At 47.9% G+C, this 27913-nt stretch overlaps 1 protein-coding gene across 1 annotated transcript in view; it reads right to left on the bottom strand.

Annotated features, from left to right (window-relative positions):
- Positions 1 to 221: 221 nt before the first annotated feature.
- foxo3b (forkhead box O3b) overlaps positions 222 to 27913 on the bottom strand; it is a 72375-nt gene continuing 44683 nt past the window's right edge. Inside the window, exons 2-3 of the mRNA XM_024378335.2 lie at positions 4724 to 6205; positions 222 to 821 (exon numbers count right to left, since the gene is read on the bottom strand). Of these exons, the coding sequence (XP_024234103.2) occupies positions 4757 to 6205 (1449 nt within the window). The 3' untranslated portion in view covers positions 222 to 821; positions 4724 to 4756. The remainder of the gene's footprint in view (positions 822 to 4723; positions 6206 to 27913) is intronic.

The following is a 27913-nucleotide window of genomic DNA, read 5'->3' on the forward strand; positions in this document are numbered from 1 at the left end:
CATGACAGACTTCTTCTTCTTGGTTTTTTTCGATTTTTTTACCTTTTTTTTTTATATAAGGCATTTTAAAACCGTGACTAATCAATCAAACTCATGTAAAAGGAAAACAACAAAACACCAAAAACCTGAAATGCATGGCATTATTGTTTGACATCATCGGTGTGTGTGTAACGTGTGTGTGTTGTCGCTATTTTGAGTGCAGAAACTGTCTCATTCCTCTCTTTCATTTCATCAATAGTTTTTTTATAAAACAACTGTGGTGCAGAAACAGTGATGATGGTAAAACAGGAACTTAAAAACAAACATAAAACATTTAAAATCACTGAGTGAAAACAGAGGAAGATTTTCCAACATAACACATCCCAGAAATCACTGTATTAGATTTTACACCACATCACTTTTGTTTATCTTTTGACCTTTTCTTCCAGGAGCTACTTGTACACTACAACCTTGCTTGCCAAATGTCCTTGTTTCCCAAAAACCCTTCAAATAAACAAAACACAGCCCCTCTCGCTCTGTATCTTTACAATAGATTTTGTCCGACTGGTATTTGCTCAAAGGAAGATTGCATAATTCTGAGATGAGTTTGTTGTGATGATTTCAGATTGTTTGTTTTGCAGGGGTCTTTGAGGATCTGACGGTCACGTCTTGTGAGTCTGTGTACTTCAAATCATTCATGGCTCGTCAGAGTGGGAGAAAAGGTACATTTCTCTAGAGGAGGTCTTGTGTAAACAGAGGGTATTTATTCCATGTTGTGCTGATGGCAGGCTTGGCAAAAAGGATGCTTTGTGTCTGATCTTCTCTTGCTCTACAGTTTGTACCTGGAAAGAGAGAGATACAGGAACTGACATCAGGTATGAGTGGATGAACTGTATCTGATAATCAGTAGCTGATTCAGTTAAAAACACACCACTCTTTCATAAATTACTGTCTAGTAACGATTAATATGCGTTCCCTATTCACACTCCCTCCCTCTCTCTCTCTCTCCCTCCCTCCCTCTCTGTCTCTCTCTCTCCCTCTCTCTGGCTCTCCCTCTCCCTCCCTGTCTCTCTCTCCCTCCCTCTCTGTCTCTCTCTCCCTCCCTTTCTGTCTCTCTCTCTCCCTCCCTCTCGGTCTCGCTCTCCCTCCCTCTCTGTCTCTCGCTCTCCCTCCCTCTCTGTCTCTCTCTCTCTGTCTCCATCCCTCTCTCTCTCTCTCTCTCCCTCTCAATTCAATGAAATTAAATTAAATTGACTTTATTGACATGGCAAGTTCATTATTACTTACATTGTCAAAGTATACATATCGAAATATATATATATAAAATATATATATATTTATATATAATGGCGGGACCAACAGCAACAATAATAGTAGTAGTGGACATGGGATTACCATTAAAAACCACTATAACAACAATATTAATGAGAACAATGATCCATTAAAGCAATGGTAGTAGACCAGTGTCAACATGACTGAGAAGACACATGACGTGGTATGAAAGACAAAACAAGATGGGAAATATTATCCACATTACTTTGCACTTTTCACTTGCTGTCCCTCAGGTTGTGGCAGGAGGACACATATTTGGCTGCCAAAACTGCACATTTTGTCTTTTCACCCAATAAATATTGGATTTTTTCTTCATCTTTTATAGTTTCAAATTCTTTGTATTGAATTATAATTTTGGGAAATAAATATTCTCTTAGATCTGAGTATTTGTCACAGTGTAATAGGAAATGCAGCTCTGTCTCTACCTTGGAGCAGAGTGAGCACAGCCTGTCCTCTCTGGGCAGCCAGGTTTGTCTGTGACGACCGGTCTCTATAGCCAGACTGTGCTCACTGAGTCTGTACCTAGTCAATGTTTTCCTCAGTTATCTATCAGTCACAGTGGTCAGATAGTATGCCACCATGTACTGTATATTTAGTCCTAGATATGTGTAGTTTTGTGTGTGTTCTAATAGAACTGTGTCCAAATAGAATTTATATTTGTCATCCTTATTTCCGGACCTTTTTTGGAATATCATTATATTTGGTGTTTTTAGGTTAACGGTCAGAGCCCAGGTCTGACAGAACTTGTGAAGACGATCTAGGTGTTGCTGTAACCCCTCTTTAGTGGGAGACAGCAGCACCAGGTCATCTGCGGACAGCAGACACTTGATTTCAGTGTTGTGTAGGGTGATACCAGGTGCTGCCGATTCTTCTAATGTTTTTGCCAATTCATTAATGTAGATGTTAAATAGTGTTGGACTTATTGGGCAGCCCTGTTTCACTCCCCGTCCCTGAGAGAAGTCTGTTTGCTTGTTGTTAACTCATTAATGTAGATGTTAAATAGTGCTGGACTTATTGGGCAGCCCTGTTTCACTCCACGTCCCTGAGAGAAGTCTGTTTGCTTGTTGTTAATTCATTAATGTAGATGTTAAATAGTGTTAGACTTATTGGGCAGCCCTGTTTCACTCCCCGTCCCTGAGAGAAGAAGTCTGTTTGCTTGTTGTTAACTCATTAATGTAGATGTTAATCAGTGTTGGACTTATTGGGCAGCCCTGTTTCACTCCACGTCCCTGAGAGAAGAAGTCTGTTGGCTTGTTGTTAACTCATTAATGTAGATGTTAAATAGTGCTGGACTTATTGGGCAGCCCTGTTTCACTCCCCGTCCCTGAGAGAAGAAGTCTGTTTGCTTGTTGTTAACTCATTAATGTAGATGTTAAATAGTGTTGGACTTATTGGGCAGCCCTGTTTCACTCCCCGTCCCTGAGAGAAGTCTGTTTGCTTGTTGTTAACTCATTAATGTAGATGTTAAATAGTGCTGGACTTATTGGGCAGCCCTGTTTCACTCCACGTCCCTGAGAGAAGAAGTCTGTTTGCTTGTTGTTAACTCATTAATGTAGATGTTAAATAGTGTTGGACTTATTGGACAGCCCTGTTTCACTCCACGTCCCTGAGAGAAGTCTGTTTGCTTGTTGTTAATTCATTAATGTAGATGTTAAATAGTGTTAGACTTATTGGGCAGCCCTGTTTCACTCCCCTTCCCTGACAGAAGAAGTCTGTTTGCTTGTTGTTAACTCATTAATGTAGATGTTAAATAGTGCTGGACTTATTGGGCAGCCCTGTTTCACTCCACGTCCCTGAGAGAAGAAGTCTGTTTGCTTGTTGTTAACTCATTAATGTAGATGTTAAATAGTGCTGGACTTATTGGGCAGCCCTGTTTCACTCCCCTGAGAGAAGTCTGTTTGCTTGTTGTTAACTCATTAATGTAGATGTTAAATAGTGTTGGACTTATTGGACAGCCCTGTTTCACTCCCCGTCCCTGAGAGAAGAAGTCTGTTGGCTTGTTGTTAACTCATTAATGTAGATGTTAAATAGTGTTGGACTTATTGGACAGCCCTGTTTCACTCCCCGTCCCTGAGAGAAGAAGTCTGTTGGCTTGTTGTTAACTCATTAATATAGATGTTAAATAGTGTTGGACTTATTGGACAGCCCTGTTTCACTCCCCGTCCCTGAGAGAAGTCTGTTTGCTTGTTGTTAACTCATTAATGTAGATGTTAAATAGTGTTGGACTTATTGGGCAGCCCTGTTTCACTCCACGTCCCTGAGAGAAGAAGTTTGTTTGCGTGTTGTTAACTCATTAATGTAGATGTTAAATAGTGTTGGACTTATTGGACAGCCCTGTTTCACTCCCCGTCCCTGAGAGAAGAAGTCTGTTTGCTTGTTGCCAATTTTAACCGCACATTTGTTTTTAGTGTACATTGATTTAATAAAATCATGTTTTCCCTACAATACCACTTTCTATTAGTTTATAAAAAAAGACCTTCGTGCCAAATTGAATCAAATGCTTTCCTGAAATCTACAAAACACGAGTAGATTTTGCCTTGGTTTAAAAAAACATTTTTTTATTAGGCAAGTCAGTTAAGAACAAACTCTTATTTTCAATGACAGCCTAGGAACAGAGGGTTAACTGCCTGTTCAGGGGCAGAACAACAGATTTGTACCTTGTCAGCTCAGGGATTTGAACTTGCAACCTTTCAGTTACTAGTCCAACACTCTAACCACTAGGCTACCCTGCCACCCTGGTTTACTTGTTTATCAATTAGAGTGTGGAGGGTGTAAATGTGGTCTGTTGTATGATATTTTTTTAGAAATCCAATCTGGCTTCTGCTCAGGACGTTGTGTTCGTCAAGAAAATTATGTAGTCTGCTATTTATAATACTGCAGAGAATTTTCCCCAAGTTGCTGTTAACACAAATTCCTCTGTAATTATTTGGGTCAAATTTGTCTCCATTTTTATAGATTGGTGTGATCAATCCCTGGTTCCAAATATCGGGGAAAATACCTGCAGTGAGGATAATGTTGAAGAGTTTGAGTATAGCCAATTTGAATTTGTGGTCTGTATATTTGATCATTTCATTTAAAATACCATCAGCACCACAGGCCTTTTTGGGTCTCCCTCTCTCTCTCTCTCTCCCTCCCTCTCTGTCTCTCGCTCCCCCTCCCTCTCTGTCTCTGTCTCTCGCTCCCCCTCCCTCTCTGTCTCTCCCTCCCTGCCCCCTCTCTGTCTCTCTCTCCCTCCCTCTCTCCTCCCCCTCCCTCCCTCCCTCCCTCCCTCCCTCCCTCCCTCCCTCCCTCCCTCCCTCCCTCCCTCCCTCCCTCCCTCCCTCCCTCCCTCCCTCCCTCCCTCCCTCCCTCCCTCCCTCCCTCCCTCCGGCACTAATAGCAGTCCCAGATGGACAGTGACATGGACACTGACCTGCTCTGCCCCCTCTAGGGTTTGGCCTTTCTTTCAGCCAGGGACCCAGCTCTGGGGTCCCTGCTTGGTGCTGGTAAAGCTGCCCAGATTGGGTCCGTTCAGGTTGGTCAGGGAGTCAAAGTTAAAGTCCAGGCCATCTGCGTCCATCAGCTCGTTTCTGATGATGGACTCCATGTCACACTCCAGGCTCCCGTTAAACATGTCCAGGTCCAGGTCGGTTGGGAAGCGGTCAGGGCCTAGTGAGCAGATCCCACCGCTTCCACCAACGCTCCCGTTCAGGAAGAGGGACGAGTCAATCTGCATCATGGAGGAGCCGTTTGATCCAAGTCCCAGTGGAGAGTGCAGGAGCTGCTGCTTGGCGTTGGCCAGGCTGTTGGCCTCGTTGTTCAGGCTCGGACCCCCATTCAGTGTCCTCAGGGAGCCCTGGTTGTGGTTGTGCAGGAGCACCCCCTGTCCTAACGCTGTGGTCCCAAAGGTCATCATGGGGTCGCTGCGGAGAACAAAGCCTCGCCTGGAGTTCTGGGAGATAACAGCGGCGGCACTGGCTTGTGACATCAGTGGGTCAGACTGGGTCATCATGACGTTGCTGTGGCTGTGGCCCTCTGAGCTGAGCAGATCCTGCAGGGTCTGGCTCCCGAAGCGGGAGATGCAGGAGAAGGACGTCTGCTTGTTCTCCTGGATGGTCTGCATGGGGGCGGGCCGCAGGGAGGAGCCTACTGTGAGGGGACCAAAGATGGAGTTACAGTAGCCACCGCCGCCTGCACCATTAGAGGGGGATGGAGTAGAGGGAGAGGTGGTTGGGGAGGAGGAGCCCAGTCCGGCAAGCTTGGAGCCAAAGCTGAGCCCGGAGGATCCTCTTTGGGTGGCTGGTCCAGTTGGGGTGGGGGCCAGGGCGATGTTATCCAGCAGCTCATCCATTAGGTCGTCCGTCAGCCCCTCGTTCAAGTTCATGGTGCCCGCCAGGTCTGCCAGGCGAGGCAGCTCTGTGGGCAGTCCCTTCCCATTGGGCGTGGGGGTGTTCCCAGGCGACAGTGCCTCGCCGGGACTGGAGTAGAGCATGGGCGATAGTGGCGGCTCATCGTCCAGCAGCTCGTCCAGCTCTGGGTTGGCCAGGATGGGTGAGAGGCGCCCACTCAGCGTGCTGGCGTTGGAGTTGGTGCGTGAGCGGAAGTCTGTCCAGGCATCCAGCTCCTCACTGCTCCGTGATGTGGGGCTGCCCGGCCACTTGGAAAGCCCTGAGGGGCTGTCTCCGCCCCCCTCGCCTGCCGCCACTGCCTGGAGGGCCGCCTTCTTCTTGGCTGCGCGGCCGCGGGCAGACTTGGTGTACTTGTTGCTGTTGTCCATGGAGACAGCACGGCGCCGGGGGGCCTTCCCGCCCTTCCCTCCCTCCGGGTTTATCATCCACCAGGAACTCTTTCCCGTTCCCTCGTTCTGGACACGGATGAAACGACTGTGGAGGGAGAGGTTGTGCCGGATGGAGTTCTGTCAGAGAGAGGGAGAAGAAAGAGAGAAAGTTTGTTAGAGTCCACTACAGTGCTCAAAATCTTACAATGTTATTAAGCAAACTATGCAAGTCCTCAGCAGTGTCTTCATATTCTTTTCATTCTCATATCAATGATTGTATGAATCATGATCATTAAGTCCAGGCACATTTATTTCTAAACCACCCATTAAGTTTGTAGTAGAGCAGAACTATACGTTCTTTGGGACTAGTGTTCCTAGAAGACTAGAGCACCAAGCCCATTGCTTTGACTGTTCATTCACTGCTGAATGGACAGCCCCAGATAGCAACACATTAATAACATTCAGCAACAGTGGCAGGGGGATTGTGCGTCATCACTGGTGTGTATTGATCTGAGACGAGCTCCTTCATGTTCAGAGCAGAGCAGAGTGGCACACAGTAGGGGACCGGACACACACACACACACACACACACACACACACACACACACACACACACACACACACACACACACACACACACACACACACACACACACACACACACACACACACACACACACACAGGGCAGGCAGGTAGCACTTATTCATCATCAAATACTCAATTGGTTTGTTTATATAACAGGGATATGCCTGAATAATACCCCAGCATTGTCAGATGAAAACCTGACTAGAGTGCAGAGCAGGGACTAGAGATTGTCATTATTACAAGTGGGTTGACTTGTTGTGAGGACGCAATGAAATCATTAAGGAAGCAAGAGGGACTTGTCGTGATCACGAGGATAATGAGTTCTATTTAGAGTATACAGTAGCAGAGACGCAGAGGGAAACATAGTAAAGTTTTACTCAACAATCTGCTGCTCTGATCCAGCAGGTGTTTCTGTATTCACATCAGATCTAATGATGTTTGAAGCTGTTGTTTTCTAACTCCTGATTGGATCTAGAGTGCCAGTAACCTCAGCTATGTGATCCTGAGTGGAAAAGTTGGTAAGAATGTGGTGCTAGCAATTCCAGGGTCGTGGGTTCGATTCCTGCTGGAGGCATACTATTGTTTGTTTATTGAAGTCTATAGGAACCTCACAGTACAATAGAAAGCAGGTCAGGACTTTCCAGTTATCTCATTACTGGATGTGAGAGATGAAGTTTATGATTGCATAATGCCCTCAGTCCAATTAAAGGCACTATACTACCATACTACTCCCAGACCACTCACATACATGTCCATCTGGCCACACACACAAGATAACACCCATCTATCCGCAGCCATCTGGATGCTTCAGCTGACATGCTTTCATATACCATGGCCCGTTTATGGGAGTAAGGAATTACCTCTCTCTCTCTTTCCTATCATCACAAGAGGAAAGAAATCATGATTTTCTTCCCACTCATAAACAGACATGGGAAGATTGTGCAAGAACAAACCTCCAGACTGGTCTATTGATTACATCGTCTGCTCACAGGATGAATGGACATAACTACTTAATGATGTGTGTTATACACAGAGTGATGGCTGTGCATGGCTCCTCCACAAACAGTAGGTTTTCCACCAAACCTGTTTCAACACACATACATCAGTAGGCCATTTAACTGATTATACACAGGGATGCAGCCCAAAAGAACTGAACACATTGAGGTACTGCAATGGATGTCCATCCATCCCTCGTTACATGTTCCAGTTGCTTTCCAAACATATGTTTTTCTATGGTCCTGAGGGAGACTCGCATATCCACAGATATAAAACAACCCAACCAGCCCTTCTGTTCGGATTGCTATTCTGTTCGGAGAAGGCTCCATCAGTCAAGCCTTGAGGCTGTGTGTATCTGTGGTTGTGTGTGAGCACAGCAGTGGTATTGGCTGAAGGATAGGCTTCTGTCTTCCGAGCTACACTGAACCTGTGACGTTGAGTGTGTGTGTGTGTGTATACGTGTGTGTACGTGTGTGTGTGTGTGTGTGTGTGTGTGTGTGTGTGTGCATGCTTGCCTGCCTTGCTGTATTTACATGCAAATGAGTTCTTGCAAACGTGTTTGTTTACAGAGACATGAATATCAATACAGCATGTACACTCTGTGTGTAACGCATGTACATGAAAATGTCTGTGTGTGTGTACATGTGTATGTGTGTGTAGGTCTGTACTATGAGGTAAGATGAGGAGCGATACCAAGGAGACCAGTGTTTACAGCCACCCAGCCAGTCAGCCACCCAGACAGCTAGTCAGCCACCCAGCCAGCCACCCAGACAGTCAGCCACCCAGCCAGCCAGTCAGCCAGTCAGTCAGCCGCCCACCCAGCTAGCCAGCCAGCCACCCAGCCAGTCAGCCACCCAGCCAGCCAGCCAGCCACACAGTCAGTCAGCCACCCAGCCACACAGCCAGTCAGCCACACAGCCAGTCAGCCACCCAGCCAGTCAGCCACCCAGCCACACAGCCACCCAGCCAGTCAGCCACCCAGCCCCAGCCAATCAGCCAGCCCAGCCACCCAGCCACACAGCTAGTCAGCCACACAGCCAGTCAGCCACCCAGCCAGCCAGTCAGCCAGTCAGTCAGCCGCCCACCCAGCTAGCCAGCCAGCCACCCAGCCAGTCAGCCACCCAGCCAGCCAGCCAGCCACACAGCCAGTCAGCCACCCACCCAGCCAGCCACAGCCAGTCAGCCACACAGCCAGTCAGCCACCCAGCCAGTCAGCCACCCAGCCACAGCCAGCCACCCAGCCAGTCAGCCACCCAGCCAATCAGCCACCCAGCAGTCAGCCACCCCCAGCCAGCCACAGCTAGTCAGCCACACAGCCAGTCAGCCACCCAGCCAGTCAGCCACCCAGCCAGTCAGCCACACAGCCACACAGTCAGTCAGCCACCCAGCCAGTCAGCCACCCAGCCAGTCAGCCACCCAGCCAGCCAGCCAGCCAGCCAGCCACACAGTCAGTCAGCCACCCAGCCACACAGCCAGTCAGCCACACAGCCAGTCAGCCACCCAGCCAGTCAGCCACCCAGCCACACAGCCACCCAGCCAGTCAGCCACCCAGCCAATCAGCCACCCAGCACAGCCCAGCCACACAGCCAGTCAGCCACACAGCCAGTCAGCCACCCAGCCCAGCCAGTCAGCCAGTCAGTCAGCCAGCCCACCCAGCCAGTCAGCCAGCCAGCCACCCAGCCAGTCAGCCACCCAGCCAGCCAGCCAGCCACACAGCCAGTCAGCCACCCAGCCCCAGCCACACAGCCAGTCAGCCACACAGCCAGTCAGCCACCCAGCCAGTCAGCCACCCAGCCACACAGCCACCCAGCCAGTCAGCCACCCAGCCAATCAGCCACCCAGCCACCCAGCCACACAGCTAGTCAGCCACACAGCCAGTCAGCCACCCAGCCAGTCAGCCACCCAGCCAGTCAGCCACACAGCCACACAGTCAGTCAGCCACCCAGCCAGTCAGCCACCCAGCCAGTCAGCCACCCAGCCACACAGCCACCCAGCCAGTCAGCCAGTCAGCCACACAGCCAGCCAGCCACCCAGCCAGCCAGCCACCCAGCCAGTCAGCCAACCAGCCAGTCAGCCACCCAGCCAGTCAGCCACCCAGCCAGTCAGCCACCCAGCCACACAGCCAGTCAGCCACCCAGCCACACAGTCAGTCAGCCACCCAGCCACACAGCCACCCAGCCAGTCAGCCACACAGCCAGTCAGCCACCCAGCCAGTCAGCCACCCAGCCAGTCAGCCAGCCAGTCAGCCAGTCAGCCCAACCAGCCAGTCAGCCACAGCCAGCCACCCAGCCAGTCAGCCACACAGCCAGTCAGCTACCCAGCCAGTCAGCCACACAGCCAGTCAGCCACCCAGCCACACAGCCAGTCAGTATCTCCAGAGGCATGACATGGCTGCATTATTACAGCAACTAAAGAACAACAGCACCAGAACATGCACACTCTCACTGTCTGTCAAACTGTCTGTCTCTGTCACACTGTCTGTCTCTGTCACACTGTCTGTCTCTGTCAAATTGTCTATTTCTGTCACACTGTCTGTCTCTGTCAAATTGTCTATTTCTGTCACACTGTCTGTCTCTGCCAAACTGTCTGTCTCTGTCACACTGTCTGTCTCTGTCACACTGTCTGTCTCTGTCAAATTGTCTGTCTCTGTCAAACTGTCTGTCTCTGTCAAATTGTCTGTCTCTGTCAAATTGTCTGTCTCTGTCAAATTGTCTGTCTCTGTCAAATTGTCTGTCTCTGTCAAATTGTCTGTCTCTGTCACACTGTCTGTCTCTGTCAAATTGTCTGTCTCTGTCAAATTGTCTGTCTCTGTCACACTGTCTGTCTCTGTCAAATTGTCTGTCTCTGTCAAATTGTCTGTCTCTGTCACACTGTCTATTTCTGTCACACTGTCTATTTCTGTCACACTGTCTGTCTTCAGCTTCACCGTTGCTAGATCAGACATGACTGGCAAAAAGTGCTCTTCTCTGACAAGTTGTGGTTTTGTCTCACCAGGGGTGATGGTCAGATTCACTCATATCATGGAAGGAATGAGCATTACACCGAGGGCTGTATTCTGGAGTGGGATCGATTTGGAGGTGGGGGGTCCGTCATGGTCTGGGGCGGTGTGTCACAGCATCATCAGACTGAGCCTGTTGTCATTGCAGGCAATCTCAATGCTGAGTTACAGGGAAGACATCCTCCTCCCTCATGTGGTACCCTTCCTGCAGGCTCATCCTGACATTACCCTCCAGAATGACAATGCCACCAGCCATACTGCACGTTCTGTGCATGATTTCCTGCAAGACAGGAATGTCAGTGTTCTGCCATGGCCAGCGAAGAGCCCGGATCTCAATCCAATTGTGCACTTCTGGGACCTTTTGGATTGGAGGGTGAGGGCTAGGGCCATCTCCCCCAGAAAGGTCTGGGAACTTGCAGGTTCCTTGGTGGAAGAGTGGGGTAACATCTCACAGCAAGAACTGGCAAATCTGGTGCAGTCCATGAGGAGGAGATGCACTGCAGTACTTAATGCAGCTGGTGGCCACACCAGATACTGACTGTTACTTTTGATTTGGACCCCCCCGTTGTTCAGGGGCACATTATTCAATTTCTATTAATCACATGTCTGTGGAAGTTGTTCAGTTTATGTCTCAGTTGTTGAATCGTGTTTATGTTCATTCAAATATTTACACATGTTAAGTTTGCTGAAAATAAACGCAGTTGACAGTGAGAGGACGTTTCTTTTTTTGCTGAGTTTATGAACTAAACCAAGTACACCCCTTCATCCCTACTACTGAGTACACATGTACACACAATGATAACAAACACTCATAGAACACACACACACACACACACAGCTCTCTACAATAGCTCCTCAGTTGTCATATCTTCCCAGGGACAGCTACACTGTTATTCCTCTCCTTCCCCGCCTGCACCGTAGTTTAACTGACAGATTCTTGCACTTGTTTTTTCCTCACTCCTCTTCTCCTCTCTGATTTTCCCTCCTTTTCTGCCGTGCCCTCTCCACTTCACTTGTTTGAGAGAGAGCCTTCCCTATGCCCTTATACCTCACTGTCTCTAGCAAACACACCAGCTGTGTGTGTGTGTGTGTGTGTGGTGTGTGTGGCCACACCAGTGTGTGTGTGTGTGTGTGTGTATGTGTGTGTGTGTGTGTGTGTGTGTGTGTGTGTGTGTGTGTGTGTGTGTGTGTGTGTGTGTGTGTGTGTGTGTGTGTGTGTGTGTGTGTGTGGCCACACCAGCTGCAGCCAGAGTTCTGGAGCACAGAGGACTTTTTGTCCGTCAGCAACATGTGGGAACAATTCTTCACTGTCAGCAACCACGCTAGGAATCCACACACACACACACACACACACACACACACACACACACACACACACACACACACACACACACACACACACACACACACACACACACACACACACACACACGCGCACACACACACAGGAGATCTACATTTTTATTAGGGTTGTGTAGGCGGGAGTTCACAGTGTGCATTTGCATTTGTATGTGCTTGTATAGGATGAGAGTGAGAGCTAATCTTTAATTAGAGTTGAAAAAGATAAACAGTGTATACCAGATTGACCAATCAGCCACCACTACAAAACCTCTACCACATATAAACTATAGTGGATTACAGGATTAGTACCACAAACCTTCACTGCACTACCAGTACCACACTGGCACACTCTTACCAACTACCAAGGCCCCACAACAGGTTCGTCGTAATACTACCACAGTGCAATACTCTATTAATACTGAGCTCTATCCACCACTAGGAGTTGGTTCACTGTGTTGCCAGGATGTTTCATCACCCAGCTAGGCCTTATATCACACTGTGTTCTGACAGGATAAACTTGGTCATTTTGGCCTTGTCTGTGGCCTGGAGGAAAGTGATGAGGGGTGTGTTCTGTGTTGCACTCCAATATCTCTACACCTCCCCCATCCCCTATTCCAAATCTCTCTGCCCCCCTCCAATATCTCTCTACTCCAATATCTCTCTGCCCCCCTTCAATATCTCTCTACCCCAATACCTCTCTACCCCAATACCTCTCTACTCCAATATCTCTCTACCCCAATATCTCTCTACTCCAATATCTCTCTACTCCAATATCTCTCTACTCCAATATCTCTCTACTCCAATATCTCTCTACTCCAATAACTCTCTACTCCAATATCTCTCTACTCCAATATCTCTCTACTCCAATAACTCTCTACTCCAATATCTCTCTACTCCAATATCTCTCTACTTCAATATCTCTACTCCAATATCTCTCTACTCCAATATCGTTCTACCCCTCCCCTCCCCTCCAACCACTTTCTATCCCTCGTTCCAGCACTCCTCCCCTGCCTTACCGACTCAAGCCAAACCTGACCGATGCCTTCAGCCACAGGGGGCAGTCCTATCTCTTTCCTCTTTGGGGTTATGCAACACACACAGACAGATCTCTTCACACCACGTTCAGCAGGAAGCCTCCGGTTCGAGAGGTGAACTTGTCGGCAGACCGGGCGGGGCCAAAGCTCCCCGCCTTCCAACCTGCTCGGGGTGTACTTTCCCTCCCCTGTGTCACTAGATAGATAGAACAGGTAAACAATGTCTAATCTGAGTCTTATGTCAACATTGACCACTGTCGGGGCAAACACACCTCCTTATGCAATGAGACAGTAATGACTGCTCTATAAGGAGAGAGGGAGATACAGGAGTTCATGACACACATGCTGGTCCCCTTACGTCTGCAGGCTCACAACAACAATTGAAAGTTTCACCCAACAACAGGTCAACCTAAAAAGTTCTCACTGAACTAAGCCCAAGTCCAGTCACACACACACACACACACACACACACACACACACACACACACACACACACACACACACACACACACACACACACACACACACACACACACACACTCACACACACACTCACACACACACACACACACACACACACACACACACACACACACACACACACACACACACACACACACACACACACACACACACACACACACACACACACACACACACACACACTCACACTCACACACACACACACACACACACACACACACACACACACACACACACACACACAAACACACACACACCAAGGAAGTTGTGCAAAGACAAAAGAGAGAAAGTAAGAAAGAGAAAGAAAGAGAAAGAGAACATTTGAAAGGGAGGAGAGATTCATAGATAGAAGGTAGAGAGAGTAGAAAGAGGGAGAGATTCATAGATAGAAGGTAGAGAGAGTAGAAAGAGGGAGAGATTCATAGATAGAAGGTAGAGAGAGTAGAAAGAGGGAGAGATTCATAGATAGAAGGTAGAGAGAGTAGAAAGAGGGAGAGATTCATAGATAGAAGGTAGAGAGAGTAGAAAGAGGGAGAGATTCATAGATAGAAGGTAGAGAGAGTAGAAAGAGGGAGAGACTCATAGATAGAAGGTAGAGAGAAAGAGAAAGAGGGAGAGATTCATAGATAGAAGGTAGAGAGAAAGAGAAAGAGGGAGAGACTCATAGATAGAAGGTAGAGAGAAAGAGAAAGAGGGAGAGACTCATAGATAGAAGGTAGAGAGAAAGAGAAAGAGGGAGAGACTCATAGATAGAAGGTAGAGAGAGTAGAAAGAGGGAGAGATTCATAGATAGAAGGTAGAGAGAGTAGAAAGAGGGAGAGATTCATAGATAGAAGGTAGAGAGAGTAGAAAGAGGGAGAGATTCATATATAGAAGGTAGAGAGAAAGAGAAAGAGGGAGAGACTCATAGATAGAAGGTAGAGAGAAGGTAGAAAGAGGGAGGGAGAGACTCATAGATAGAAGGTAGAGAGAGGGAGAGACTCATAGATAGAAGGTAGAGAGAAGGTAGAAAGAGGGAGAGAGGGCTAACTGCACATCTTTATATGAGGTGGTTTACAAATAAACTCCAGACCAGACGCTGACAGAGAAGAGAGTTAGGACAGAGTTATTCATACTGTGACCCTCCACACACACTACACTCACACACCACTCCCGATTCCAGCTGCCCTGTTCTGGAGAGTGAATAGAACATTCCATTCCATTCAACCAAATGTACTCTCTCCAGCCAGGGCTGGGCGTCTTTCCATTTATCCGTGTGTGTAAACTGGTCACTTTATTCTCTCTCTCTCCTTATAGAGCAGTCATTACTGTCTTATTGCATAAGGAGGTGTGTTTTTCCAGTGGTCAATGTTGACATAAGACTGAGATTAGACAATGCCTCTGTCTCTCTCTCTCTCTCTCTCTGTCTCCTTATAGAGCAGTCATTACTGTCTTATTGTATAAGGAGGTGTGTTTTCCCAGTGGTCAATGTTGACATAAAACTCGGATTAGACATTGCCTCTGTCTCTCTCTCTCTCTCTCTCTCCTTATAGAGCAGTCATTACTGTCTTATTGCATAAGGAGGTGTGTTTTCCCAGTGGTCAATTTTGACATAAAACTCAGATTAGACATTGCCTCTGTCTCTCTCTCTCTCTCTCTCTCTCTCGCTCTCTCTCTGTCCCTCTCTCTCTCTGTCTCTCTCTCTCTATGTCTCTCTCTCTCTCTCGCTCTGTCCCTCTCTCTCTCTGTCCCTCTCTCTCTATGTCCCTCTCTCTCTATGTCCCTCTCTCTCTCTGTCTCTCTCTCTCTCTCTCTCTATGTCCCTCTCTCTCTCTGTCTCTCTCTCTCTCTATGTCCCTCTCTCTCTGTCCCTCTCTCTCTCTCTATGTCCCTCTCTCTCTGTCTCTCTATGTCTCTCTCTCTGTCTCTCTCTCTGTCTCTCTCTCTCTGTCCCCTCTCTCTCTGTCTCTCTCTCTCTGTCCCTCTCTCTCTGTCTCTCTCTCTCTGTCTCTCTCTCGCTCTCTCTCTCTCTCTCTCTCTCTCTATGTCCCTCTCTCTCTCTGTCTCTCTCTCTCTCTCTCTCTCTCTCTCTATGTCCCGCTCTCTCTCTGTCTCTCTCTCTGTCCCTCTCTCTGTCTGTCTCTCTCTATCTGTCTCTCTCGCTCTCAATTCAATTTAAAGGGCTTTATTGGCATGGGAAACCAAAGCCAAAGCAAGTGAAATAGATAACAACATACGTGAAATAAACAATAGAAAATGTACAGTAAACATTATACTCACAGAAGTTCCAAAATAATAAAGACATTTCAAATGTCATATTATGTCTATATACAGTGTTGTAATGATGTGCAAATAGTTCAAGTACAAAAGCGAAAATAAATAAACTATAGGTTGAATTTACAATGGTGTTTGTTCTTCTACGCATGTCCCACAGACTCCAGCCACCCTAGTCATAGACTGCTCTCTCTGCTACCGCATGGCAAGCGGTACCGGAACGTCTAGGTCCAAAAGGCTTCTCTACCCCCAAGCCATAAGACTCCTGAACAGCTAATCAAAGGGTTACCCAGACCCCTCTTTTACGCTGCTGCTACTCTCTGTTTATTATCTATGCATAGTCACTTTACCTCTACCTACATGTACTTATTACCTCAATTACCTTGACTAACCGGTGCCCCCGCACATTGACTCTGTACCGGTACCCCCTGTATTTAGCCTCACTATTGTTATTTTACTGCTGCTCTTTAATCATTTGTTACTTTTATTTTCTAATTTTTACTTATCTATTTTTTTACTTAAGACCTATTTTTCTTAAAACTGCATTGTTGGTTAAGGGCTTGTAAGTAAACATTTCACTGTAACAGTTCACTGTTGTATTCGGCGCATGTGACTAATAATATTTGATTTGATTTGATTCGCTGGTTGTCTTTTTCTTGGGGCAACAGGTCACACATCTTGCTGCTGTGATGGCACACTGTGGTATTTCACCCAATAGATATGGGAGTTTATCAAAATTGGATTGGTTTTTTAAAATTCTTTGTGGATCTGTGTAATCTGAGGGAAATATGTCTCTCTAATATGGTCATACATTTGGCAGGAGGTCAGGAAGTGCAGCTCAGTTTCCACCTCATTTTGTGGGCAGTGAGCACATAGCCTGTCTTCTCTTGAGAGCCAGGTCTGCCTACAGCGGCCTTTCTCAATAGCAAGGATATGCTCACTGAGTCTGTACATAGTCAAAGCTTTCCTTAAGTTTGGGTCAGTCACAGTGGTCAGGTATTCTGCCACTGTGCACTCTCTGTTTAGGGCCAAATAGCATTCTAGTTTGCTCAGTTTTTTTGTTAATTCTTTCCAATGTGTCAAGTAATTCTCTTTTTGTTTTCTCATGATTTGGTTGGGTCTAATTGTGCTGCTGTCCTGGGGCTCTGTGGGGTCTGTTAGTGTTTGTGAACAGAGCCCCAAACCAGCTTGCTTAGGGGACTCTTCTCCAGGTTAATCTCTCTGTATTTGATGGCTTTGTTATGGAAGGTTTGGGAATCGCTTCCTTTTAGGTGTTTGTACAATTTAACAGCAATTTGTTTTGGTGGGGGATAATTAGCGGGTATCGGCCTAATTCTGCTCTGCATGCAATATTTGGTGTTTTACACTGTACACAGAGGATATTTTTGCAGAAATTCTCAATTTGGTGTTTGTCCCATTTTGTGAATTCTTGGTTAGTGAGCGGACCCCAGACCTCACAACCATAAAGGGTTCTATAACTGATTCAAGTCTTTTTTGCCCGATTCTAATTGGTATGTCGAATTTAATGTTCCTTTCGATGGCATTTAAGGCCCTTTTAGCCTTGTCTCTAAGATTGTTCAAGAGCTTTGTGGAAGTTACATGTGGCGCTGATGTTTAGGCCGAGGTATGTATATTTTTTTGTGTGCTGTAGGGGTATTCATCAGCAAACAGTAGACATTTGACTTCAGATTCTAGTAGGGTGAGGCCAGGTGCTGCAGACTGTTCTAGTGCCCTCGCCAATTTCTTGATGTATATGTTGAAGAGGGTGGGGCTTAAGCTGCATCTCTCTCTCTACACACACATACTCTAATCACAGGGGTGGGCCTCTCTCTTTTCACAGGAAGACACACCTTCTCCTGCCGTTAAAGAGGCTTGGCTAACGTGTGGGTCCCACACACACATACACTACCTCACTCCCTTCATACATCCCTTCCTGAGCTCAGTGGTCCATTGCATAAGGCCACATGCTCAAAGATCTCTGTGTTTACCATCTATTTCCTCCAATCATGACTGCCCTGAGGAGAGGGTGTTGGCAGACCAAGCCCCCCCTATCTGACCTATCAGAGCCCTGAAATGTTGGCATGGTCTTTCTCATTGTCCTGCTGGCCCTCTAGTAGGTCAGTGTGTTTCCTTCACAACAGCATTTCCCAATATTATTTTTGGACCATATTATATCAATATTTGACTTTTTCAAATAAAATAAAAATGTTCTACTTTAGGTAGCGTTAGCTAGCGCTAGTCGGCTGTACCTGCGCCAAAAATCAGCAGATATATGGTGACCAATATGTTTGGAACATCAAATCAGAAAAAAATACCAGTATCGAATCACAATACATATAGAATAGGCACCTAAATATCGTATAGTGAGGTCCCTGGCAATTCCCAGCTCTAGTGATAACATGTGGCTGACTTATGATTTAGTGAGTTACTGCACTCACTAACACACCCACACACATAGATATCTAGAGGGTGCGAATGTGTTTACAACATACAGTACACAGAACATCAACATACAAACCGACCGCATGAAACACACACACACACACACACACACACACACACACACACACACACACACACACACACACACACACACACACACACACACACACACACACACACAGATACAAATACACATATTAGTACTCTCAAATCTACCCTAGGCTTGAGAGCCAGCTCCAATCAGTAACAGAGGACACAACGTACGATCATTTGTGTGTTCACTAGCAGACCGTTCAGTCTGGTTCACTACAGGACACCACGTTTGGTTTGGTTTGGGTTGCAACGGGACGGCCCTGCTGTGCTTTATCATCAGAGTTCCGGTACAGAACGTCCCAAAGCCACGGCCCTACCCCGCCTGCCAAGAACAAACACACACACACACAAAACACGCCGCACACACAAACACAGCCTGCAGATCATCTCAGCAGAGAGAGAGATACAAAGACAGAAGAGAGAGAGGGGGGGACAGAGAGAGAGAGAGAGAGGTGAGAGAGAGAGAGAGAGAGAGAGAGAGAGAGAGACAGGAGTGAGAGAGATCAAAGTGGGAGAGAGGGTAGAGAAAGACAGAAAGAGAGACAGACCAACAGACAAGTGCAGTAAAACAAACAGATGGCTTGCTTCAGCTATAGAGTGGAACAAAGATATATTTCTTCTGTCTCTGGAACAGTTTGTCTCTCCTATGAGGCTCACCTAACAGTTCTCCCCTTAGAGAGATCTGCTCAGTGGCCATCCACAACTCCCATAGTGTTAAAATAACTTAATGTGGAGAGTGGGGTTGAAAGTCTGCTAACTTCTGTGTGTGTGTGTGTGTGTGTGTGTGTGTGTGTGTGTGTGTGTGTGTGTGTGTGTGTGTCGTGTGCGTGTGCGTGTGCGTGTGCGTGTGCGTGCGTGCGTGCGTGTGTGCGTGTGTGTGTGTGTGTGAGAGAGTCATCTCCAGGCCTAGCACCAGCATGGGAGCTGGTGGTGTGAGTATACAGCCTGTCCTTCTTTACTAACCACCACACTGGCTATTTCAATATTTCACATCTAAAAATCGAGAGTTCGATCAGAATGCAAGTCTGCCTGGATAATCACGTGATGTCCCTGGCCTATGAGTGAACTCAAACCACACACCGACTGAGACTGAGAGAACGTACTGATCTAGAAAGAGGATTATACAAACTAAGTGAATAAACACATAAACACAAAAACACAAAAATAGGGTCTGTCTGGGGAGCTTCACACTATAACCACACACACAGGTATGTTAATAGGACTTCACATGGATAGTTAATTAGTGAGCTCTGTGGAGTGTGTGTGTGTGTGTATGTGTATCTGTGTGTGTGTGTGTGTGTGTGTGTGTGCATTTGTGTGCGTGTGTGTGTGTGTGTGTGTGTGTGTGTGTGTGTGTGTGTGTGTGTGTGTGTGTGTGTGTGTGTGTGTGTGTGTGTGTGTGTGAGTGCGTGCGTGTGTGTGTGCGTGTGTGTGTGTGTGCGTGTGTGTGCGTGTGTGTGTGTGTGTGTGCGTTTGTGTGCGTGTGTGTGTGTGTGTGTGTGTGTGCATGTGCATGTGCGTGTGCGTGCGTGCGTGCGTGCGTGTGTGTCTGTGTGTGTGTGTGTGTGTGTGTGTGTGTGTGTGTGTGCGGGTGCGTGTGTGTGCGTGCGTGCGTGCGTGCGTGTGTGTGTGTGTGTGTGTGTGTGCGTGCGTAATCTGGAGATTCTGAGAAGTATGATATGCTTACCTGATTAATTACTGTCGCACATGTGAGAGACAGAGGGAGAGGGAGAGAGAGAGAGAGGGGGAGAGTGAGAGAGAGGGGGAGAGAGAGAGGGGGAGAGGAGAGAGAGGGGGAGGGAGAGTGAGAGGGAGAGGGAGAGTGAGAGGGAGAGGGAGAGGGAGAGTGAGAGATGTAGACAGAGGGAGAGGGAGAGAGGAGCGAGGGAGAGTGAGAGAGAGGGAGAGGAGAGAGGGAGAGGGAGAGTGAGAGATGTAGACAGAGGGAGAGGGAGAGTGAGAGAGAGAGAGAGACAGAGGGAGAGGGAGAGAGGAGAGAGACAGAGGGAGAGGGAGAGTGAGAGAGAGGGAGAGAGGGAGAGAGAGAGGAGAGGGAGAGGAGAGATGTAGACAGAGGGAGAGGGAGAGTGAGAGAGAGAGAGACAGAGGGAGAGAGAGGGGAGAGTGAGAGAGAGAGAGAGAGAGAGAGGGGGAGAGTGAGAGATGTAGACAGAGGGAGAGAGAGAGGGAAAGAGGGAATGAGTCCTACAGTACATCTCAGGGTGAGAGGGAGAGAGAGGGAAAGAGGGAGGAGGGAGTCCTACAGTACGTCTCAGGGTGAGAGGGAGAGAGAGGGAGAGAGGGACAGAGGGAGTGAGGGAGTCCTACAGTACGTCTCAGGGTGAGAGGGAGAGAGAGGGAAGAGGGAGGGAGGGAGTCCTACAGTACGTCTCAGGGTGAGAGGGAGAGAGAGGGAAAGAGGGAGTGAGGGAGTCCTACAGTACGTCTCAGGGTGAGAGGGAGAGAGAGGGACAGAGGGAGTGAGGGAGTCCTACAGTACGTCTCAGGGTGAGAGGGAGAGAGAGGGAAAGAGGGAGGGAGGGAGTCCTACAGTACGTCTCAGGGTGAGAGGGAGAGAGAGGGAAAGAGGGAGTGAGGGAGTCCTACAGTACGTCTCAGGGTGAGATGGAGAGAGAGGGAAAGAGGGAGTGAGGGAGTCCTACAGTACACCTCAGGGTGAGAGGGAAAGAGAGGGAGTGAGGGAGTCCTACAGTACGTCTCAGGGTGAGAGGGAGAGAGAGGGAAAGAGGGAGTGAGGGAGTCCTACAGTACGTCTCAGGGTGAGAGGGAGAGAGAGGGATAGAGGGAGTCCTGCAGTACGTCTCAGGGTGAGAGGGCGAGAGAGGGAAAGAGGGAGTGAGGGAGTCCTACAGTACACCTCAGGGTGAGAGGGAGAGAGAGGGATAGAGGGAGTGAGGGAGTCCTACAGTACGTCTCAGGGTGAGAGGGAGAGAGAGGGAAAGAGGGAGTGAGGGAGTCCTACAGTACGTCTCAGGGTGAGAGGGAGAGAGAGGGATAGAGGGAGTCCTGCAGTACGTCTCAGGGTGAGAGGGCGAGAGAGGGAAAGAGGGAGTGAGGGAGTCCTACAGTACACCTCAGGGTGAGAGGGAGAGAGAGGGATAGAGGGAGTGAGGAGTCCTACAGTACGTCTCAGGGTGAGAGGGAGAGAGAGGGATAGAGGGAGTGAGGGAGTCCTACAGTACGTCTCAGGGTGAGAGGGAGAGGAAAAAATTGTTGTAGAGTCAGGAGAGAGGGTCTCCACCATTTGGAAGGAGAGAAGGAAGGCATGAGAAGGGAGGGAGGAGTGAGGAAGTATAGAAGGGAGGTGTGGAAGGAAGGTAAACGGTTGGCTGAGGTTTACTACCACTGTAAACACTGCCCTGCCATGGCTGTTCCACACGTGTGTGCACCCTCCCTAAATACCAACCTCCCTCCTCCCCCTGGTGCCGCCCCCTTCCCCCTGTGCCACCCCCTCCCCCTGTGCCACCCTCCTCCCCTGTGCCACCCCCCCCCCCCTGTGCCACCCCCATAACCCCTGTGTCACCACCCTCCCCCCGTGCCACCCCCTCCCCACTGTGTCACCACCCTCCCCCGTGCCACCCCCTCCCCACTGTGTCACCACCCTCCCCCGTGCCACCCCCTCCCCACTGTGTCACCACCCTCCCCCGTGCCCCCCGTCCCACCAGCACGTTGTTCAGCAACAGTGCTATTCTCTGACCCTCTCTCTGCGTTTCAGCACGGGGGGTCCGTGCATGAGTGCGTGCGACACTGAAGTGTTCGGACTCTCTGATCCTGTGTTTCCATAACACACCCATAACACACTCCTCTCACCCAGACCCGTCCAGTGCTGTCTTTACCCAGGTCGTAGAGGGAATCTGCAGCTACAGTAAGATCTGTTGATGTTGGGTTCAGTTCAGTAGAGCCTCCAGATACCGAGTACTGGTCTGGATCTAGTGTCCTGGTCTGGATCTAGTGTCTTGGTCTGGATCTAGTGTCCTGGTCTGGATCTAGGGTCCTGGTCTGGATTTAGTGTCCTGGTCTGGATCTAGTGTCCTGGTCTGGATCTAGGGTCCTGGTCTGGATTTAGTGTCCTGGTCTGGATCTAGTGTCTTGGTCTGGATCTAGTGTTTTGGTATGGATCTAGTGTCCTGGTCTGGATCTAGGGTCTTGGTCTGGATCTACTGTCCTGGTCTGGATCTAGTGTCCTGATCTGGATCTAGTGTCCTGGTTGGATCTAGTGTCCTGGTCTGGATCTAGTGCCCTGGTCTGGATCTAGTGTCCTGGTCTGGATCTAGTGTCCTGGTTGGATCTCGTGTCCTGGTCTGGATCTAGTGTCCTGGTTGGATCTCGTGTCCTGGTCTGGATCTAGTGCCCTGGTCTGGATCCAGTGTCCTGGTCTGGATCTAGTGTGAGTCAGTAGACCACCTCTGGTTACAATTTAAACTTGACTCCATCTGTTTAAATGTGCAGTAGTATGTGTTTGACTAGGAGGGGTGTAGTGTGTGTGTTTGACTAGGAGGGGCGTAGTGTGTGTGTTTGACTAGGAGGTTTGACTAGGAGGGGTGTAGTGTGTGTGTTTGACTAGGAGGGGTGTAGTGTGTGTGTTTGACTAGGAGGTTTGACTAGGAGGTTTGACTAGGAGGGACGTAGTGTGTGTGTTTGACTAGGAGGGACGTAGTGTGTGTTTGACTAGGAGGTTTGACTAGGAGGTTTGACTAGAGGGGTGTAGTGTGTGTGTTTGACTAGGAGGGGCGTAGTGTGTGTGTTTGACTAGGAGGGACGTAGTGTGTGTGTTTGACTAGGAGGTTTGACTAGGAGGTTTGACTAGGAGGGGTGTAGTGTGTGTGTTTGACTAGGAGGGACGTAGTGTGTGTGTTTGACTAGGAGGTTTGACTAGGAGGGACGTAGTGTGTGTGTTTGACTAGGAGGGGTGTAGTGTGTGTGTTTGACTAGGAGGGGCGTAGTGTGTGTGTTTGACTAGGAGGGACGTAGTGTGTGTGTTTGACTAGGAGGTTTGACTAGGAGGTTTGACTAGGAGGGGTGTAGTGTGTGTGTTTGACTAGGAGGGACGTAGTGTGTGTGTTTGACTAGGAGGTTTGACTAGAAGGTTTGACTAGGAGGGGTGTAGTGTGTGTGTTTGACTAGGAGGGGTGTAGTGTGTGTGTTTGACTAGGAGGTATGACTAGGAGGGGTGTAGTGTGTGTGTTTGACTAGGAGGTTTGACTAGGAGGGGTGTAGTGTGTGTGTTTGACAAGGAGGTTTGACTAGGAGGGGTGTAGTGTGTGTATTTGACTAGGAGGTTTGACTAGGAGGGGCTTAGTGTGTGTTTGACTAGGAGGGGTGTAGTGTGTGTATTTGACTAGGAGGTTTGACTAGGAGGGGCTTAGTGTGTGTTTGACTAGGAGGGGTGTAGTGTGTGTTTAACTGGGAGGGGTGTAGTGTGTGTTTGACTGGGAGGGCTGTAGTGTGTGTGTGTTTGACTAGGAGGTGTGTAGTGTGTGTGTTTGATTGGGAGGTGTGTAGTGTGTGTGTTTGACTGGGAGGGGTGTAGTGTGTGTTTGACTAGGAGGGGTGTAGTGTGTGTTTGACTTTGAGGGGTGTAGTGTGTGTGTTTGACTGGGATGGGTGTAGTGTGTGTTTGACTAGGAGGGGTGTAATGTGTGTGTTTGACTAGGAGGGGTGTAGTGTGTGTGTTTGACTAGGAGGGGTGTAGTGTGTGTGTAGGGTCCTGGGTTCCTCTGCTGCTCTGGGGGAGCTGGACGACCAGGCCATCTGGCAGAGATTAGTCCAGGGGCCCGTAGCTAGCTATCCTCCTGGGGCTGCGCTCTACTGTTACTGGGCCTAGTTCAGGAGTACACAAACTACTGCAACACACACATACTTAGAGATAAACACACATTCTTACAGCAGAGCTTGTTCAGGGACATGGGAAAGGCACTATATGAATGGGAGGTGATTGTTTACCATAACTAAAAACAGTTGTCAATCTTGGCTCATAGAATAATTATCTCTGTGAATGAGTTTAATCTTATCTCTTTGAGAGAGGGTTTGTTTGAGGTGTGTGTGTGTGTGTGTGTGTGTGTGTGTGTGTGTGTATAGGCTCACTGTGTGCTGAGCTCAGCAGTCTCAGGCTCCCCTCCTCCCCCACACACACCAGCTGAGCAGCTGCAGGGGGAAAGGGGAAACTGAGCCTTTATCAGCATACATACACAGACACACACGTTTGCTGTCCCAGCAACAGTATGTATTTTCCTTAGTTCCTAGACTACCCTTCTGAGGAAGGTCACTTGATTTCCTGTTCTACTGTGACTGAGGTGACTGTGGCTACTCTCTTCTTTCATCACCCCCTATTGTCTGTCTCCCCTCAATCCCTCCCTCCCTCCCTATCTACCTCACTACCTACCTCCCTCCCTATCTATCTATCTATCTATCTATCTATCTATCTATCTATCTATCTATCTATCTATCTATCTATCTATCTATCTATCTATCTATCTATCTATCTATCTATCTATCTATCTATCTATCTATCTATCTATCTATCTATCTATCTATCTATCTATCTATCTATCTATCTATCTATCTATCTATCTATCTATCTATCTATCTATCTATCTATCTATCTATCTATCTATCTATCTATCTATCTATCTATCTATCTATCTATCTATCTATCTATCTATCTATCTATCTATCTATCTATCTATCTATCTATCTATCTATCTATCTATCTATCTATCTATCTATCTATCTATCTATCTATCTATCTATCTATCTATCCTATCTATCTATCTATCTATCTATCTATCTATCTATCTATCTATCTATCTATCTATCTATCTATCTATCTATCTATCTATCTATCTATCTATCTATCTATCTATCTATCTATCTATCTATCTATCTATCTATCTATCTATCTATCTATCTATCTATCTATCTATCTATCTATCTATCTATCTATCTATCTATCTATCTATCTATCTATCTATCTATCTATCTATCTATCTATCTATCTATCTATCTATCTATCTATCTATCTATCTATCTATCTATCTATCTATCTATCTATCTATCTATCTATCTATCTATCTATCTACCTAACTCCCTCCCTCCCTCCCTATCTACCTCCCTCCCTCCCCTCCCTATCTATCTACCTACCTAACTCCCTCCCTCCCTATCTACCTCCCTCCCTCTCTACTCCCTCCCTCCCTCTACCTCCCTCCCTCCCTCCCTCCCTCCTACTTCCCTCCCTACCTCCCTCCCCCCTCCCTCCCTACCCTCCCTCTCTACCCCCTCCCTCCCTACCCCCTCTCTACCTCCCTCCCTCCCTACCTCCCCTCTACCTCCCTTCCTCTCTACCTCCCTCTCTACAACTCTACCTCCCTACCTCCCTCCCTCTCTACTTCCCTCCCTCCCTCTCTACCTCCCTACCTCTCTACTTCCCTCCCTCCCTACCTCCCTCCCTACCTCCCTCCCTCTCTACCTCCCTCCCCCTCCCTACCTCCCTCTCTACCTCCCTCCCTCCCTCACTCTCTACCTCCCTTCCTCCATACCTCCCTCCCTCTCTAACTCCCTCCCTACCTCCTGTCTTCCTATCACTCTCTCCCCTCCCTCTCTGTTCCATTCATTCATTCACTCTCTCCTCTCCTCTCCTCTCCTCTCCTCTCCTCTCCCTCCTCTCTCTCTCTCCCTCTCCTCTCCTCTCCTCTCCTCTCCTCTCCTCTCCTCTCCTCTCCTCTCCCTCCCTCCCTCCCTCCCTCCCTCCCTCCCTACTTCCCTCCCTCCTGTGGCTATGTGATTGAGTCAGTAGGAGGTGAAAGAATAGCTTCTCTCTCTAAGGCCCAGTATTAGAAGCTATTGTTCTGTGACCACATGACCCACTTCAGTACTACATACAGAGTGTGTGTGAGTCTTAGCTAAGCGTATTAATTACTGCCACATGATGGCAGATAAGGTGACGTGTTCTTGTTGTCGCTCCATTCCTCTAAGTCAGCATATGTCTGCATGTCCGCTCTCATCCACTCTCTTTCCATGTCATTACACCTCTGCAGCCCAAACAAATGTGTGTGTGTGTGTGACTTTGTCAGTGCTGACAGGTGCTCTCTAAATATAGATATTAATCCACACAGACACTATGAGGGGGACCACATATCACACACGCACAAAAACACACATACACACAGTTTCATCTATCCCTTTTGTCTTTATATCTTATATCTTTCTTGTCTGTCTGTGTTTTCCCCTTTCACTTGTGGCTCTAGCTTTATTTAACTCCTTCACTATCCTATCTCTTTTTCCTTGTCTCCCTCCCTCTCCCTCTCTCCTGCTCTCCCTTTCTCTCCCCCTCTCCCTCTCCCTTTCTAATTCTCTCTCTCCTTCTCCTTCTCCCTCCCCCTCTTCCTTCCCTTCCTTCCTTCCTTCCTTCCTTCCTTCCTTCCTTCCTTCCTTCCTTCCTTCCTTCCTTCCTTCCTTCCTTCCTTCCTTCTCTGTCTCTCTCTCTCTCTCCCTCCCTCTGTCTCTCTCTCTTTCTCCCTCCCTCTGTCTCTCTCTCTCCCTCTCTCTCTCTTTGGCAGAAAACCAAATCAATTAAAGGTTGTGAATGTTTGAGAGCCTTGTGACATCTTGCCTTTCTTCAGTCAACCAAATGCAGTCTACAACAGACATAAATAAAACAGAAAACAACAAAAACACCATCCCAACATTCTGTCATTAATTTGCGTTCCTCGGGTTGAATTCTGAATGTATGTATAGGCTCTATTGTATAGGCTCTATTGTATAGGCTCTATTGTATAGGCTCTATTCCAACTCAGACTTTCCCGGAAGTCACTGTTATATATTGAGAGATATGCATGACAATTCAAGTAACACGTGTATGATTCAAACTAATGATATGCAAAAAAAGAAAAGATTTGTCATGGGCCCTCAGATCCTACAGCTGCACCATTGAGAGCATCTTGACTGGCTGCATCACCGCTTGGTATGGCAACTGCTTGGCATCCGACCGCAAGGCGCTACAGAGGGTAGTGTGTACGGCCCAGTACATCACTGGGACCGAGCTTCCTGCCATCCAGGATCTCTATACTTCTGTGTAAGAGGAAGACCCAAGAAATGCTAAATAGTCAACCAAATAGCTACCCGGACTATCTGCATAGTGCTCATTTTGCCCTAACTCTTTTGACTCATCACATAAGCTGCTGCTACTGTTAATTATCTATCATGTTGCCTAGTCACTTTACCTCTACCGATATATATCAACCTCAATTACCTCGTACCACTGCACATCGACTCGGTACTGGAACCCCATTTATGTAGCCTAGTTAACGCCCTCTCCTCCGCCCCTTCATCTCCCTCTCTGCTATTCCCTCTGTTATGTTTCTCTTACTATTATGTCCTCTGTATTCCCTCTCCCTCCCCTTCTTCTGCCATTTCCCTCCTTTCCTGCTCTCTCTACTCTCTCTTTCCTGCTCTATCTACTCTCTCTTTCCTGCTCTCTCTACTCTCTCTTTCCTGCTGTCTCTACTCTCTCTATCCTGCTCTCTCTACTCTCTCTTTCCTGCTCTCTCTACTCTCTCTTTCCTGCTGTCTCTACTCTCTCTTTCCTGCTGTCTCTACTCTCT

The sequence above is a fragment of the Oncorhynchus tshawytscha genome, linkage group LG18, assembly GCF_018296145.1.
Source record: "Oncorhynchus tshawytscha isolate Ot180627B linkage group LG18, Otsh_v2.0, whole genome shotgun sequence".
Taxonomy (NCBI): Eukaryota; Metazoa; Chordata; class Actinopteri; order Salmoniformes; family Salmonidae; genus Oncorhynchus; species Oncorhynchus tshawytscha.